The sequence below is a fragment of the Poecilia reticulata genome, chromosome 7 (assembly GCF_904066995.2).
Source record: "Poecilia reticulata chromosome 7, P_reticulata-male-v2, whole genome shotgun sequence".
NCBI lineage: Eukaryota > Metazoa > Chordata > Actinopteri > Cyprinodontiformes > Poeciliidae > Poecilia > Poecilia reticulata.
In genome coordinates, this window is record NC_088836.1 from 18,407,228 (window position 1) to 18,424,751 (window position 17,524).

Genomic DNA, 17,524 nt, shown 5'->3' on the forward strand with positions numbered 1-17,524 from the left:
CTCTTTCTAGTATTTGCTTCTCATCTTCCACCAGTGCTGGTTAAAGGCAAAATGTTTAATTCCTGGGATCTGCTTCCCCAGAAGAAGTGAAGTTGGCTATCCTTGAAAATGTCTTGCCCTTTATCCAACTTATTTTCCACATGTTAACCTTTGCTCTTGAGACATCTTTAGCCACGCTGCATTTCATGCTACAGTTTAGCGTGTTACCTGTTTTGTTTTTCTGTTGCCTCCCAGTAAATTAGAATACCATTGAAAGGTTAGTTTAGTTCAGTAATTCTTCCCAGCATGTGAAAGTCATATGTGATGTAATTAAATACACACATAGCAATGCAATTCAAGGGTTTACTTGTGTTAAAATGTAACAATTAGGACTTGCAACTAACAAAATCTCAGATTTTAGTTTATCAAAAAAAAAAATGTATATATATATATAGCATATGTGCAATAAAAACGGAATGATATGTAGAAATGTTATGGCTGAAATCACTGGAAAGACTGGACCATTGTACAGTAGACAGTAACTTACACCGTCTGCTAGGAGGGTATGTTATAAAAGATCAATGCTAAACAAGCTGGCTTTTCTGAGACTTGATTCCATGCACATTAATAGAAAGCTGAGTGGAAGGAAAAAGTGAAATAGTATATGCTATGCTGTAATGAAACAGAAATTTATGCAGAATGAGCCTCAGCCAAGTAGTGAGTTCATGTACTTCCACAGTGCATAAAGATACAGTTCAGTTCGGTCCATACTTCTGCATTAAAGATTTTTTGGTTTTTTGTTGTTTTTTTAATTTGTCTGAAATCATCTTAGAAACTGCACACTGTAGCCCATGATCACACAAAATAAGTTCTTCAAACATTTGGCAATGTGGGAATTGAATCAAAATAACTTCAAAAGTTCAGGAGTTTCACTTCTTGAACTGAACTGGTCTTTGTGAAGGATGATCGCAGTGTCTTCATGTGCTTTCCAACTTCAGGGACAGCCTTTCATGATATCACAAAGAAGCATGTTATGTGTCGTACATGAAATTATCACATAAAGCTTGTTAGCACATACTCACATGAAACCAACATGTGAATATGCACGCTCACCTTTGCAGAAATTCTCACAGCCGTGTGAGAGCTGCAAGGTTGACAGGTGCTCTCAATCTGCCTCTGCAGTTATCTTCTTTAACACTGTTCTTTTTGTGTAGTTTCCTCCAAACACCTTTCCACTCAGGCACAGTCCACATTTTTCTCTGTTTTTTTCTGTTTTCGTAATTCTCTTCTTACCTCACAGTTCATTATTTTCATTCCTTCTCTCTTTGCTCCCCTTCTTATTTATTTATTTTTTTCCAAATTCCTCTCATACATCTTCCCACTAATACTCTTTTCAAACTCTAAGGTCTATACTGAAATTCTGTGGGTATAATTTTCTTGTTATTGAGTAAGGATGTTGGATTCCTCAGTTATAAAAGAGGACAAATCAATCTGAATTTTATTTGAGGATGAAATTTAAGTGTCACCAGTGTCTTGTTTTGCCATATCAGACTAACGTGGAGATCTTGAACTTATGCTTAATGCAATAGAGAGATAGGCTTATCGGGAACATGTAAACACATCAGATCATATTTACTAAATAAGCATTTTTATTTTGACCAAAAAAAGGCAGTGGATCAGGTTGTTTCTGTTTTTAGGCAGTATGTTCTGCTAAACACATTTTTACACTCCCCACGCTCATATGTTGTAGTTTTTCTTTCCTTTTTAAATACCTTTAGTCTTTGAAACAACACATTTTTGGTGGTATTGTGTGAATATGATCATCCTTAAAGGTTGCAAGACACCAACTAACATTATTGCTGAAAATTAAGATTAATTAAAGACGTTTAATTAATGAATTAAGACTTAAAACTATTTAAGTAGATTAATTTCACACAAATTGATATTTAAAACCCTTTATTGACTTTCACACTTGCAGAAAATGTATCTAAATATTACATCAGAACAATAAAAATCTATTTTTACAGAAACAGAAATGATGAATAGTATGTTTAATACCTGCTTAAAGTCTGATATAACATCTGATATAAACATCTGTAGTAAACAGCAGATGTTTCAATTCTACCATAAAACTTCAGTTTTTACCAAATATTTTGTCGGAAACAATTATCTCATGCAATCCCTCATTGTGAAGCAACTTTCTTTATTAGGCTCACATGGGACTATTAGCTCTTTATGAGATTATGGGAACTAGTTATTGAGGGTTTTGTGAGTGAGAAGAAGACTTTTGATGGTTGGGCTTGTTTTACTGTATGTAATACAATCTTCACTTTTACTGTCCTGGCCCTTGTGGAAATGTTGTAGTGTTTATGTAATCTTCTAAAAAAAAAAAAAAGAAAACACAAGGTCTATTCAGTCTGCCACTCAGTTCGCCTGCTGTCATTTCTTTTCTTTAGGGACACACATGAGGATGCACAAGTCCACAATTTTGTGCACCTTTCTGCTCTGCCTTACCATGTGCACGTGTGCCATATTCAAGTAACCTTTACACTTGTTTAGTCACTGACTTTCACTTGTGCACGCATATGCACAGACACAGCGTATACCAGCACGCTGGATTAGGGGTACAGATTAGAGATTAGGGCCAGTGGTTGGATTACATAGAACTCTTCCAGCCCCTCCTCCACCAAAGGCCCAAAGCACCTCTGGCCCGATCATCTCCAGCGGTGACGTTTCATAAAACATCAGCCAGAATTTTGCATCAGTAATATATATCTTTTTTAAATATTCAGTCTTAAAAGTGCTATTTCCCCTGTTAATTTCTCCTTCATCTGCCTGTCAGATTCATTGTTTTTGTATCGCCCTTTTTCTCCCCCTCCCCCAAATTATGTCCAATTAGACAATCTCTCTAATGCAAGTACGCTCTTGAAGTTTACATTTGATACTATCATGTTCAGATCTTAAGTCGGCCAAATGCAGAGACGGGTACCACACAGGGAGAAGATAAACTGAGCTATTTTAAAGACAGAACCGAAATGAAGCATTTAACAGAGATGGATGAAGTCAGGTATTTAGAGGAGGAGATGGACCATGGGGATGGATGACTGGACCTTCCAAGAAATATGTTTTCTACACTAGATGGAGCGTATAAAGGATGTGGGTGAGGACTGCCGGAGGACGGAGATGGTATATCGATTGCTGATTCACTGTCTTGATCCCTGTTGTTTTACCTGGGTGTTCAAGGCCTCATATTATGTTCTGGGTACTATTTATCTATCAAAGTACTACACACACTCAAACTTATTTTATATATATATACATATATATATATATATATATATATATATATATATATATATATATATATATATATATATATATATATATATATATATATATATATATATATATATGATGACATGTGCAACATTGCTAGAGGGAGTTACAGTAAGATGGAAGAAAAGCATCAATCTGTGTGTTGTTGCAAGCTGTATATGCTGTAGTAGTGATATAACTCATGACACAAACAAAAGTTCAAATATGGATGTTGTGTTTTTTGTCGGGGGGTTTTTTCCAGTAAAACCAAATGCATGTTGTGCTGTGCAAAAGAATTACACATGGCTCTTAAATAACTCAGATGCTTGCATCTCTTTTTGTTTTTATTTTCGGGCATTGCCCTTGATTATTAAAGTTTAATGTGAAAACTTAACAGGCGCTGCATGCAATCTGCAGACATTAGTAGTGCACAGAGGAGCTTAGCAGGAAGCTTAGTATCTGTTGACAAGGCTGGCACGCAACCAGGCTGCCAGAGGCATTAGCTTCCAGATTTGATGAGAAACTGATTTGGTTGTCTCTACAAGTCACTAACACTGAAAACCACATCAAGAATCTTTGTATTGACAGTTGCCTGGTGCCTTTGACTAATGCGGATCATACTTTTTTTTTTGTCTGTAAAGCTGTAATTATTTAACTCGCTTGATAGTTATAATAATAATACAATCTTAATTAATTTCTTTATTTACTAGGTGAATGCCGTGATGCCATTTGGATGCCTTGCCCTGAGAGATGGGCGGATTTATGACAGCATATCTGATGTCACGGACAAATATGAGTTTGGTCAAGTCCTTCGAGCGTAAGTACCATGAAGTTTTATGGATGGACTTTTGGAAACTGTTAACCTTTTCTAAATGCCTTAGGGTAGTTCTTATTTTTTAAATAAGATTCTGGGATGTCATTATTAGTTTCTGTACTTGTAGCAGATAGAGGCAATGTTGTAGTAAGTTTGTGGAAATGCACACAAATCCTCAGAGGCTGCTTGAATGTTATATAACCTTGCTATAAAGTGTTTCACTTGTTCTAAAAGCCAAAAATATGAGCTGCAAATTGAGCTTTCAAATGATTAGTGATAGTTTTTTTTTTTTTACTGCTTCAGAAATGTATTTACCGCTGCGGACATTTGTGCACATCTGGTACTTATTACGGAAGAGTTCACTGAGGGATGGGGAGTCGACATAATGAGATTAAAAAAGTTCTCTTAAAGTAGCGTGTAAAAAAAGGTGTTGCATAGAAAGTTGAAGCCCCCTGATTAATGACAATACGGTTCTGTGCTGTGCATTTTTCCTACCCAAGAATTTAAGATGACTTTACTGTATTTTGGTAGAAGAAACATCTCACCAACATTACCTTTCATGCAGGAACCACCAGTGCATGAATTGTCTGGCTTTATTCTGAACAAGTTTAACTAAGGGTTTAACTTTAGTAAAGCATAAATCTAGAGTTTGGTGGATCTTAGAAGAACTGTCATCTGATTATTCTCAAGCTCTTTATATCACTATTCTACATTTAGCTCTTTCTGTGGCAGATTTTTCTGATTTTCATCCCCAGGTCTACAAAAAATGACCCTGCTGCTCAAGAGCCTTTCATTTTCTTCTTCAGCACACTCCACACATATGTGCACTCTAACCATATGCATGAATACCAATTGGTGAAAGAGGCCATATGGCGACATCAGCGTCTGGCCTCATAAATTTCTGCTCAGACTTTGCATAACACACGCATACAGATACACACAATCATATTAGCAGTGAGAATGCAGACTGAATGACACATTTCCTTGCTAAAAATGGGTATATAAATGTTCATAAAGATAATAAAACTGCACTGAAAAATAACAATGTATGTGCATTTTCAAAAAGCTTTTTTTGTTGTTAATTTATATTTTGAATCCACCTCTAATAGGAGGGAAATGAGCAAAGAAGAAAAAAAAATTTTTTTCAAAAAAATAATTAAACAGAACCACAGATTAAGACCTAATATTAAAGCTTCATTAAGCTCATTAAGCTCTTTTTTATAGTTTTATTTTTCATCATATTGCTTCTTAAAATTCATTTGCATGAAGTCCTATAAGCCCTCAAAGGTTAAAAACTTAATGATTCCCAGACGATGGCAGCAATAGATCCATTGAAAATCTTTTATTTATAGCCCTTTTATTTATAGCCCTAAATTATTTCTGGGTATTTCACAACACAGCCAACGTTTGCTTTATTCCAATTTGAATATCACATCTCGTTTACTCTGGAAACTTGTAGCTAAATGAGGCTCTTAAAAAAATGAACAGATGCTTCGTTTAGTCTTTTCTTTGACATTGTATTGACGTTTGCGTCCCTTCTGTCTGCCTGTTTTCTTCTCGCTGTGTAGGAAGGAGTTTTGTGAGCTGTGCCTGGCAAAGGACAGACAAACAGAAAAGGTGTTTGTCTGCAAGAAATTCTTCAAGAAGGACGGGAGGAAAGTCCGCAAGGCCGCCAAAAATGAGATTATGATCTTGAAATTGTATGTAATCAGTTTGCAAATAGAAATAGCAGCGTATGTGCTAGCGAAAAGAGCAATTAACTTATGAGATGTTTTAATTAAACTTGACCCATAATGAAACCTGAATTAAGTTTGCAACAGGGAAGATACGTTTCAAACCTGCCAATGTTTATCTGAGTAAATTTAATGATGGGTTTAACAACCATAAATTTAACGCAGTGGTTGATGACCCAAGTAAGCCACACATACACAATCAGTAAATTAACCTATTAATTAAGTCCTCTGTAATAAAGTGAAAGGATGTTGAAATCCACTCTTCTTTAGAATATATTAGTGGAAATAAGACTCTCAGCTGGTTGGTTGGAGCAGAAAACACAATTCAAACACAAGTTTGGAGGTGAGAACATCTTGGTGTGTTATATGATTATTAACAAATGATACTGGCAGTCAGACTTAAAGGGGAAAAAAGATAATTTGGTAATAATATGAAAATGCTTTTTAAGAACAAAACAATAATCCAAAAATAATAATCCTAAACCTGGAGTCAAGATAACTCTCAACTACTTATAAAAAAGAAAGTAAATCTGCTTGAGTGGCCCAGCCAATGATCTGACTCAAATGTCAAATTATAATCAAACTAAAGATCAAAAGGCATAGAAGAGACCTCCATGCAGAACGTTTAATATTTTGATAGTAGTTTGTGTCAAAGAATTGATAAATTCACAATGGAGCAACACATACAAATAGTTTCTCCATACAAAAAATCTTTCCAGGTATTCAGTAAATTTCAGTTATCAGTTATTCACTTTTTTGGTATAAAAGTGAATGTTTTTTTTTAACATCTAGAGTTGATTTCAGATGATTATTACTAGGAAGTTATATGTAATATCGTTTTAGTCAAGACCAACTCGTGTCCACAAAGAACGAGCAATCAGCTTTAAACTCATCTCAAAAAACATAAAAGAGAGAAAAGACCCAGCTCCGAATCATGTCCCAATGATTTCAAGGAATATGCTTTTTCAACTGAGCTGTTTGTCAGAAATATTACATTCATGCATATAATAAGTTCAGGACCTTTCATCGCGTATTATTCATGCTTTTATTAATGTTGAGATACCATTCATTTTTTTAATGCTCCATTACTCATATGACTTGGCAGCACTATGCGCTGCATCCTCTCTGTCTTCTGAAGAACTTGGTCACAGTCCAGCTGTATTTAAAAGTTCTGCCTAGAAATAATGATTCTTGCTGGACGGCTGACATTTTCTCTGTGGAACAAACTGAACATGTTCTCTAGTGAGAAAGTGCCTTTCTCACTAGAGAACACTTTAAATTGAAATACATATATTTAGTACAGATATGTAAACACCTGTAATATCTACTGCTGTACAATATTATAACATTGCAATGTCAGAGTTATAAAAGGGGTTTCAATTATTTATATAACACAAAATCAAATTAAGCGGTCTTTGAGTTTCAGCTTATGCTATTACTGCACTTTTGCATTGCTTGCTGACTTTTTAATTGTATTTCTGAGCCTAAACCAATTTTTGACCAAGCAGTTTTGCTTGATTTCAACCTTGAGAAAATGTACAGGTAAAATCACAAATATGAAAAAAAAAATCCCTAAATCTAAATGAGGTCTACATACATTTTTGAAGATGGAATCGGGCTCATTGTCATTTTCTCTGCTGTATGTGTTTGTGGCTCAAGATTTTGTATCAGTTTTCAGATTTGTACCAGTGCAGACAAGTACAAGAATAGCCTGAAACTATTTTTTTTTTTGTCAATTTTATGAAAACCTTATCACCGCAAACTAGACCCCTGCAACCTCTAACATATTTTGGGTTTTCCAGGGTCAATCATCCAAACATTCTTCAGCTGATAGATACATTTGAAACTCGAAAAGAATACTTCATCATCCAGGAACTGTAAGTACTTCTTTCAATTTACGTTTCCTGTCCACACTCCCTATATTCGATGTGTTAATTGCATCTTAGCACACAGAAGCCTTTCAGTTGAGAGGTAGATGTTTAATATTTCCTGTTATTACTGTGTACTCCAACTCCCCTGTGCAACAGAGGAAGATGTTAGATTTGATGAGATGTTAACTATCTGTAACACTCATTACTCGGTGGGCCTGAAGCATTGCTTTGGAACAAACAAGTCTGTACAGGGAGAGCGGAATCGATTAATCCGGGACACAACCAAATATGCGTAAATTGCGTCTTGTGCAATCCAACATCTGTAACTTGGTTTAAATGTGATAACATATATTAAAACAAACAGGACAAAGTTTTTGTCACTAATATAAACACGGAGAAGTGAACTACTTTTAAGCGACTGCATTTGTCACTGTGTTCATTAAGCTACTTTGGAGCTCACTTTTCAGCCTGGGCTATAGTTGTCCTGCTGAGAGCAATATGTGATAATCACTCTCATCATTTATCTCCAAAGATAACTTAAGTCCTTTAGAGTAATAACCAGGAGCCTTGCTTTAATTGCTCAGTAGCGATAGCTCGAGGCCAGCTAACGCAAAGCACTTTGTAAAAACACGTTAACAGCAATACAAGGATTAGTCTGCAGTGTTTAAAAAAAAAAAATCAGCAGGTGTATTAGACAACATATTTAGCACTGTGCAAAGTGGCAAATCTTTTTTTGTGTGTCTAACTCTCTGCAGTGCCACAGGGGGGGATGTATTTGACTGGATTCTGGACCAAGGGAATTACACAGAGAGAGATGCTTCGAATGTTATCAGACAAGTCCTGGAGGCTGTGGCGTACCTACACTCCCTCAACATTGTTCATAGGAACTTGAAGGTTCGGTCACTTTGTTTCTATCTGAGATTTTATTTAGTGCTATCCAACAAAATCAAAATATAGCATGCTGAAGTTTGTTGTTTCAATGTCAAAATAAATGTTATAACAAAAACAAGAGGCATGAATAGTTTTACAGCTACATCAGATAGTTTAGACATCAACTGTCTATAGACTAGTTGATTTGTCTGTGGATGTAAGAAGATAATAACTTTATAGCATAAGCTGACCTCTTCACCATTAAATCCCAGAATGCAACACTCTGCATTTGACAGATTCTCTGAAGAGACAGATAAAAGCATCTCTCTGTCTTCTCAGTTCATAACATACTTAACATTTCATTTTCACTGTGGGAGTAAACAATTTCTTTATGGCTCAAACGACTGTCTGGTGACATTCACAGTGCATACAGATCCATGCCTCTAATTTTTAATACGACGCCATTAAAATGAAACAACAGAGTTGTCTATCTCCAGACTCCACCTACTGGTAGAAAGTGGGTATATCTCTTCAGTCCAGTAGGTTTGGACTCCTACATTTTGTCATCAAGTTGAATCACAGTGACATATTCAAATTAAAATAGGTCATGCTTACAGCCTCTGCTTGGCGTGATATTGCTATTAAATCATGCTTGACCTATAAAATCAGAAGTCATTTCATCTTCCCTCTCTGTCAAGATTGCAATGCAAATAAAATACAAATATGCTGAGTGTGATTACTCTCTTTGCAATATGATTGGTAACAAACACAGACTTGAACATGAATTGTATAAACATGTAAGTGCCATTTTAGCAGTTTTCACTTTTCCCTATTTGTTTGACTAGAACAGGAGTCTTCCACCAGAAATAACCTCTCACAAGCATTTTGCATAATGGTGCTCCATCTTTTTACATCAGTGCTCCAAAAAGTGGCTCTTTACTCAATTCAAAATGCCTGAGTGGATCATTCTGGGAAGTTTATGAATGTAGCATTTCTTAAGCAAGAACCTCCATCAATTGACCATTTGAAGGTGTGAGCAATATGTTTTTCTTTTCATTGTTTGGTTAAGAAAAGCTCAGATTTAAATTTCCTAAGTTTATTTGTTTGAATAATTTAGGGTAAATAAGACATATCAGGCAATCAAGTGAAGTCAAATGTATTTGTATGGAACATTTTTAGTAACAAGCAATTCAAAGTACTTTACATCATAAAAAACATAATAGTCACCATTTATGAAACAAGCAATAAACATTACATTTTGTCAAACGTATAAGTTGTCATTGCTGCTTAAGTGATTCTTATCTAATCTGCTATTTAATTTACAGTTGGAAAACCTAATGTACTACACAGAAAACAACCACAACAAAGTAGTTCTGCGAGATTTTTACCTCTCCAGATTTGAGAATGGACCGATTACAGAGCCATGCGGAACACCTGAATACCTCGGTGGGTCACTCTGTTTTTTATGTGTTCCTTCATTCATGATTATCCTTTTTGCTTATTTTTTCATATTTATATATTCCATCTATTTTACCTTTTTTGAGATAAAGTGCCATACCATAGCAGAAGATTGATGTTGTCCTTCACCTTATTGAATTCTCTGTGAACCCTTAGCGCTTTGAAAGAAAAAAAAAATCTATCAAGGATAAACGCTCACTCTGAAACATTACATCCCAGAAAAATATAAATGAGATTGAAAGTGTGCAGCCCTTGCTCTCCTCCTCCCATTTAGCTTCTCCTTTTATCTGCTTTTTGATTCTGCGTACAGTCGGTCTCACTCCTCTCCATCTTGCCGATGTTTATGTGAGGGCGACCTGAAAGTGCTAAGCTGTGCTTTGGTCTTCTCTGCAGTTAAAGGCCAGGGCAGTTATTCATATTGATAAGTCAAGTAATGAAATCAGTAAATAAGAAAAGAGAATGTAGGTGCCAGTGGGAAGAAGGATGTGAAAAACTGAATAGTGGGAGAGACAGGCTTGGAGAGAAGCTGTTTGTGCATCTGGAGAATCTGATGAGGTGGAGGAGGATAAATTAAAACTCGGAAATCTATTTGCCTCACACACAAACTCTGCATTTGCTCCTATGCTTTCAGCTCCCGAAGTGGTTGCTCGTCATCGATATGGCCGTCCTGTGGACTGCTGGGCGGTGGGGGTGATAATGTTCATACTGTGAGTCTCTATTGCTAACTCGAAACCATGCAAACGTGCAAACCAAAACGTTAACAGGGTTTTGTTTTAACCAAAAATATTATTTACCATCTGATGAAGCCAGAGGGTTGCATACATTGTACAAAAGACACCAAATATTTTTCTCTCTCTATCCGATACTAATTCAGACTAAATGTTTCTTCCAACTCAGAAATTGACACACACTAAGATTACTATGACTTTAAAGAACTTAGGAAAGCCCAGGTGATGTTAACAAGACTCTGTAATCTTCTGATGGGTTCATTCACAAGAGTTAATTAGAGAGATACCGGCAACACCTTAAACACAATGCATTATTATCTGACACCATGGGAAAATCAAAAGAAATCGCCCAGCATGTCAGAAAGAGAATTGTGTCCCTCCACAAAACTGGTTCATTTTTGGTTTGAACTACAGCTGCCTGAAGGCACCATGTTTTGTGGTCTGATCAACTAAATAATGCTAATTTTTAACCGCATAGGAATATTAACCCATTGCACTATTCAGGAACAAGACCATCTCTGTGTCCCAGAGACGAATGTATTTGGGTGCAAAATGTGTATATCACTAGAACTAAAGTAAGAACTAAAGAACTAAAATAAAAAAGATACCGGAGATACTGGAGATAAGAGAGCATCATTGTCCACAACTTAAAAAACAAAGTGTAGAAATGGACTCAAAGAGGAAAACCGCATAAAAAGATTAACATTACAGTTTCAAATGCACTCAAGGACAAAAAGACCATAGTTTTTGGGCACAAACAGGATTAAAAAAAGTCATTTCGGACTAGTCAGCATTAAACTTTGATCTCTGTCTGGGCAGCACTAAAATGGTATCTGACCAAGGTGGCTAAGAAACTTATCTCTATTACACCAGTTTTCTCAAGAGAAATTAGACTATCCCTTAACTAAAATCCAGAAAACCATTGTGAAAAGGTTGCTGTGTAGTTCTAACCCATCAGGATAATCATAACAGAGTCAGGTCTTGCAGGTTAAAAGTAGATTGTTCTATTTGAAGAAGGTTATGAAAACCTTCTTCAATATATATATATATATATATATATATATATATATATATATATATATATGTGTGTGTGTGTGGGGGGGGGGTGGGGGGGGGTGTCATTCTGTAATTTTGTAAATGTAATCTTGGTAATCCTAATTCATCATAAAACAAAAAAAAACAAAAAAAAATGCAGCTTGATTTGTTCCTTGATAGTTATAAAAAAAAATTTACATTCTTATACAGTGTATTCAAACATCTGGTTTTGCTTTAAATATTATTTGTTCCATTTTTAATGTAACTACTTTTCCGGCAGCTTATCGGGCAACCCTCCTTTCTATGATGAAACAGAGGAAGAAAACACAGATCTACATAATCGCATCATCTTCTGTCGCATCGTTGCCGGGGACTTTGAGTTTGATTCTCCTTACTGGGATGACATTTCACCTGCAGGTGTTTTCCTCAACCACACGATGGCACTAAACACCCACTTCCTCTAAACACTGGCCTACAGTTCAGAGCTCAGTTTCAAACTACCAGGAGTGACAGTACAGTGTAAAAATATTCATTCTTCTCATAAATTTTAACATTTTGTCACACTACAATAACAAATCTGAATGTGATTTGTTTGAATTTTAGTGACATAGAGCAACATCAAGAGGTACATAATCACAAAGACAGAAGTTTACGAGATTTTTAAAAAATATATATAGAATGATGTAAACGTTTTTGAAAGGCACTGCCTGCATTTAAATTGTCATTACTGATGATGTAAAATATATTCCTACTTCAGCAAAAGGGCTTGTGTGTAGACTTATGGAAGTGGACCAGATGCTGAGAATCACAGCAGAGGATGCTCTCAAGCACGAATGGTAAGTGTGATGGTGAAAGCACTGGGATTTTATTTCCTTTTGCATCTATGGCGCAGTTGCTTAACTGTTGTACTGCATGTGTTTTGTATCAGGATTGCAGGAAATGGTGCTTCAGAGAAGAACTTGAAGGATGGTGTATGTGCCCAGTTTGAGAAGAACTTCGCAAAGGCCAAATGGCGGGTATGAGCACACTCTATTGCTCTGCTTGTAGCATCTGCAAAGTAGATAATACAACAGAATGACCAGCTGAGTAAATGGAAGAATAGGCTGAATCCTGTGGCCTAAAGTAATTTGAGCTCACTACACAGAGATGTATTTTAAATTTGTAAAAAAAATATAAGACGGGATTGCTGAGGAGGAAGAAGGGAGAAGATGGCGGTGCTGACCTAACAGCATGAGTAACAGGTATAAATTTCTTTTTTTCTTTCACCATGTGTTCCCAGGAGATAAAGGTATTGTTTTCCACTGTGATTGAGAGTAGAAGGACAGAGTGTGAGGAGAAACTCATATAAAGTGATTCAATAAAACATAATTTGACAATGGAATATTGTTTTATTTTTTTTTATTTTAATGAGTGTTAGCTTGCAGATATATACATTGGAGTCAATCTTTGTAAAATCTCTGGATAATGCCTTAATTAGGTTTAGGGTTTCAAAGTTTTTCTCAAGCTCTGCTCCTTCCTACTGTCACTCTGCCTGTCCCAAATGAGATCCATCCACTCTGCTCCACTTTTCTTCACTGGAGAAGATTCAAATGTTCAAAGTGGCTCACTCTGTACCTTTCCTACTCCTCATCTGCGCTAGTTTGTCTAAACATAGCGGTTAAACAGGTACTGATTACCAAAGGGAACAGAGTTTTGTTCTTTATTGTATTTTTTTAATTATTATTATGTAGATAAGGAGTTGGCAAAATGAAAAGGAAATAAAGGATGTGGGCCACTGTTGACAACTGAACTACAGTGATTTGAACTGTAAGGCCCTCTGGTGTTCCTCTTACACAAATCCTGGCTCATTGCCCCATACTGTTGGTACATCCAAAACACACACCAGTCATGCATAACATCATGACCACTAACAGGTGAGGCAAATAACACTGGTTATATGTTAATTATCACACCTGTGAGTATGTGGGCTGTATTAGGCCGCAAGTAAATATTGTATCATCTAAAGATAGAACCAGAAAAAAATGTGAACCATAATGACCCGAATGATTTTATCAAGGGCTCATTTGTGATATGTAGAGGAGTCAGTCAGAGCAGGTGAAAGGTAAGAAAAGTGGTGAACCGATGATGGTCAGCAAAAGTCTCATTTATGCACAGGATGGGAGACACTGACTTGTGATTCAAATGACAAGTACCTAAAGCTGAAATTGCTCAAGAGTCTAATGCTAACTTGTCAGAATGCATTGTCATTTGGTGTATAAGCTGCTCCAATGCTGAAAACTTGCCAGGGCAGTCATTTATCCAGCAGCCTGTTGTGTTTTTGAGTTAAAAATGTTTGAAGTTGAAAATATAATTTGAAAATATAACTTGATAATTATGCATTATTGAGAGATTGAAGATTAGTACCTGAACATCAACTATAAAGTCTTAAAAAATGCAAACATTTTAAAAAGACTTAAACAAATGAGCATTTCTTAGCCTGGTGGGCGCACAAGAAAAGTCTGGTGTTCCGCCAGGCTTATAATACACTGGGAGAAGCCCTGCCACAGAATGTTTTAAAGGGCCTGAGGAGTCTGGGCCTCAATAGGAAGGGGAACATATCAATTTTAGGTTGGTGGTCATAATGTAATGCCTGATCAGTGTACATACAGATGCTGTTTAGGTAAGTCACATTTGATTCAGCGGCTTTTCATTTTCAATGAATTCAAGGGAATTCTGCTTCCTGGTTTACAAACAACTACTAAACTCACACATTGTCCCAAACACCTTTAGTGTTTGTGGGTCAAAAGATACCAGTTGAGTAAACACATCAATTGTAAAGTGAGGTGTACACAAATATCTTACTCTCAGCAAACAGTCAAGGAGTTTCTCGGAAAGTGTGAGTGGTGAGATTGATTTAAACCAGGTTATAATGTGTCACAGCTTCTTGGAGGTAAAAGAACTGACACTAATATTTCTTCACTCCACAGAAATGACATCATTGGGGATGTTGACGCTAAATCATTCTGTTTCAACAGACATTCTTGTCAAAAACTTGTCTGTGACAACTTTTGTGACGGTAATCTTGTTTAACAAAGCCCTCTTTACCTTGTTTTTCTTTACCTCCTATTTGCAGAAAGCAATTCGTGTGACAACCTTCATGCAACGGCTGAAGAACTCTGAAGCACTGAATGACAGTTCAGTTGAGGTTCAAAGTAGGGAACGGATAGGAGATGGCGAAGGGGGTGTTTCCCAGGGGACAAGTGATGAGGGAGATAAAGGGACAACAGATGAAGGGATTACATCAAGTAGTGTTTCTTTAGAGGTTACTGTTGAAAATACACAAGCTGGTATGGAACAAGATGAGGGTTCCGTTAAGATAGAAGAAAGCCCAGATGAAGTAAACACCTCAAGGGGTCCATCAGTTGGAACGACACCATCAGATGGGAAGGACCCTCTTGGACAATCAAATTCTGGTCCTAAACTAACACAGGAGGAGCTCACTATGACTGGGGTGAAGAAGGGAACTTCAGATGGAACCAGGAAAATTGCTGCCAATTTGGGTCAAACTAAAGTTGTTCCAGACGTTAAGCAGACTTCGCCGGTGATTCCTGAACCATCAAAGCTGTTAGAAAGTTCTCCAGGTGCAAATCTGGGCAAGCAGCACACATCTGCTTCCCCTGAGCCCACTGGCAAACGTAAAATGGCTGCAACACTTCACGGCTCCACCACTGCTCCCACTGTGTCAGCCTCACCAGAGAAGCAACCAGCCACCCATAGCACACACAAGGATGAGACTGACAGAAGCTGGTGTCAGACACAAGTGCCTGAAGCGGTTGCAGAGAGGTCAGTGGTAGCACCAGTTACACCTTCAATGGGTATGGTAAGTGGGGTTGATGCAACACTAGGTGTTAGGTTGAGAGGTGATGGCAGTCCTGTGGAAGGAAGGGATAGAAATACCAGAAAAACAGACCGACACAGTGCAGAGTTTAGCATAGCCAGGACCCCTGCTGCAGCCTCGCAAGGTTGCTATGTAGCTGGCAGCTCCGCTAGTTTGGGTCGACATGCTGCACCATACAACCCAGAGGGTATCTCTGTAGGGATGGGAATGGCTGCGAGCTTTGGGAGTCCTTACAGTTCCCTCTATACAAGCAGAGGAGGAGGAGTAGGCATGTACGGGACTGGTCTACACCATGGAGGAGGTGGGAGTAGTACCACAACTGACTGGCAAATGGACAGTGTCATTGAACAGATAGAAAAGCAAATGGTAGCCGTACTTGAGAAGATTGAGGGAGACATGCCGTCGCTACTTGAGCAAATCAGTGACTGTCCTAGTGAGCCAGCACGGGCCAGGAGCACACATGCCTCACCTTCTGTTTCTCGCTCTCGTCCAACTCAACACTCCTCAACTTCAACCTCAACAACTCCTCCACCACTTCCCACCTCACCAAGACCAGCACTTCCGACACTCCCCCACCTCGGTATTCCTCCTCCGTCATATCCTCCACCATCTCCACCCACGCAAACCTCACCCCAGGCTGTCAGGGAGCAGGAAGACAAGGATGGACAGAGAGCCGCAGCTCAGTCCGGCCAATCGCCCAGGGCTGGGATGGGTAGAGGACTATGAGGCGAGAGTGAATAAAGCAATGCACACCGCAAAATATTTGAAATTTTGAATTGATTATTTGGCGGCGAGAGTTTGAAGACTGTAAAGAAGAATGATTAACTGGACTTTGAAAAGCTACTATATATTGCTGATTTTTATGATTCATATAAAATGTCTGTTTGAGAAAAATGCTAGTTAAAATTGAGCTCAATATCCAATATTTCCAAAGCTTGTTTATTTCTAAAATATTTACCGTGTGCCTGAATATCTGCCACACAACAAATGTATTGCTAGCATATACAAGCAGCACTCTGCAAACTTTAACTATCAGACTACAAAGATATGAAAAATACAATAAACTACCAATAACAGATGATGGGCACATTTGTATTACATATTGTAAATAAATAGAGAAAATTAGATTCCTGATTATCACTTTACTCCCAGAATGTAAACCAATTCCCTTCATAGCTAGCATAGCTTTTAACAAAGCAGCTTTTCCCATTTATTCTTTTATTACCTTTATTTTTGTAGCTCTTCAGCTTTTTTTGGAGCTTAGTCACATTGTGACACACAGGCTGATCTGATCACACAATTTCTTGATTTGTGCATCATAGATAAACTTGAACTGTGACCAAAGTCTTGTGAGTTTCTAACCAACTGACATTATCCAGATGCAACACACTGTAAAAAGGCTTTGCAATCACGCATAAAACAATTTCTTTCATTAAAATTTTTCAAAAATTGTGTCCACCAAAATTGTATCTTTTTTCTTGTTTGGTCATCATGGATACTTTGTTATTGTCACACACAGTCCTTCCTATTTTCACTCCTGTGTCGTGTAAACTATATTTCATTATGCTTTTGGCTGTATGTGCTATTTTCAGGTTCTGTGGTATTTTCCCCACTCTTAGTACCATTATTCATAACCCATGTAAACTGTAAAATGTGCTCTGTTTGCAAGTCTTTCAATAAAACTAATGAAAACATCTGTTATGGTGCATAATTACTGTGTTTCATGCATGAATAAGAGTATTCAAAACAGTTTCAATCATGTGTTCCCATAAGATAGTGTTTCCACTTGTCAACTCTGTTTACATACACACTACAAGTCCCATACGACATTGCGCATGGTTTGG

General features: G+C 37.2%; 1 protein-coding gene across 1 annotated transcript in view; it reads left to right on the plus strand.

The window, feature by feature from the left end:
- camkvl (CaM kinase-like vesicle-associated, like) overlaps positions 1–17,376 on the plus strand; it is a 49,267-nt gene extending 31,891 nt beyond the window's left edge. The window contains exons 2-11 of the mRNA XM_081609050.1: positions 4,005–4,111; positions 5,677–5,808; positions 7,644–7,718; positions 8,468–8,606; positions 9,908–10,028; positions 10,672–10,747; positions 12,084–12,220; positions 12,561–12,639; positions 12,732–12,819; positions 14,916–17,376. Coding sequence (XP_081465176.1) covers positions 4,017–4,111; positions 5,677–5,808; positions 7,644–7,718; positions 8,468–8,606; positions 9,908–10,028; positions 10,672–10,747; positions 12,084–12,220; positions 12,561–12,639; positions 12,732–12,819; positions 14,916–16,406 — 2,433 coding nt within the window. The 5' untranslated portion in view covers positions 4,005–4,016 and the 3' untranslated portion in view covers positions 16,407–17,376. The remainder of the gene's footprint in view (positions 1–4,004; positions 4,112–5,676; positions 5,809–7,643; positions 7,719–8,467; positions 8,607–9,907; positions 10,029–10,671; positions 10,748–12,083; positions 12,221–12,560; positions 12,640–12,731; positions 12,820–14,915) is intronic.
- The last annotated feature ends 148 nt before the right edge of the window (positions 17,377–17,524 follow it).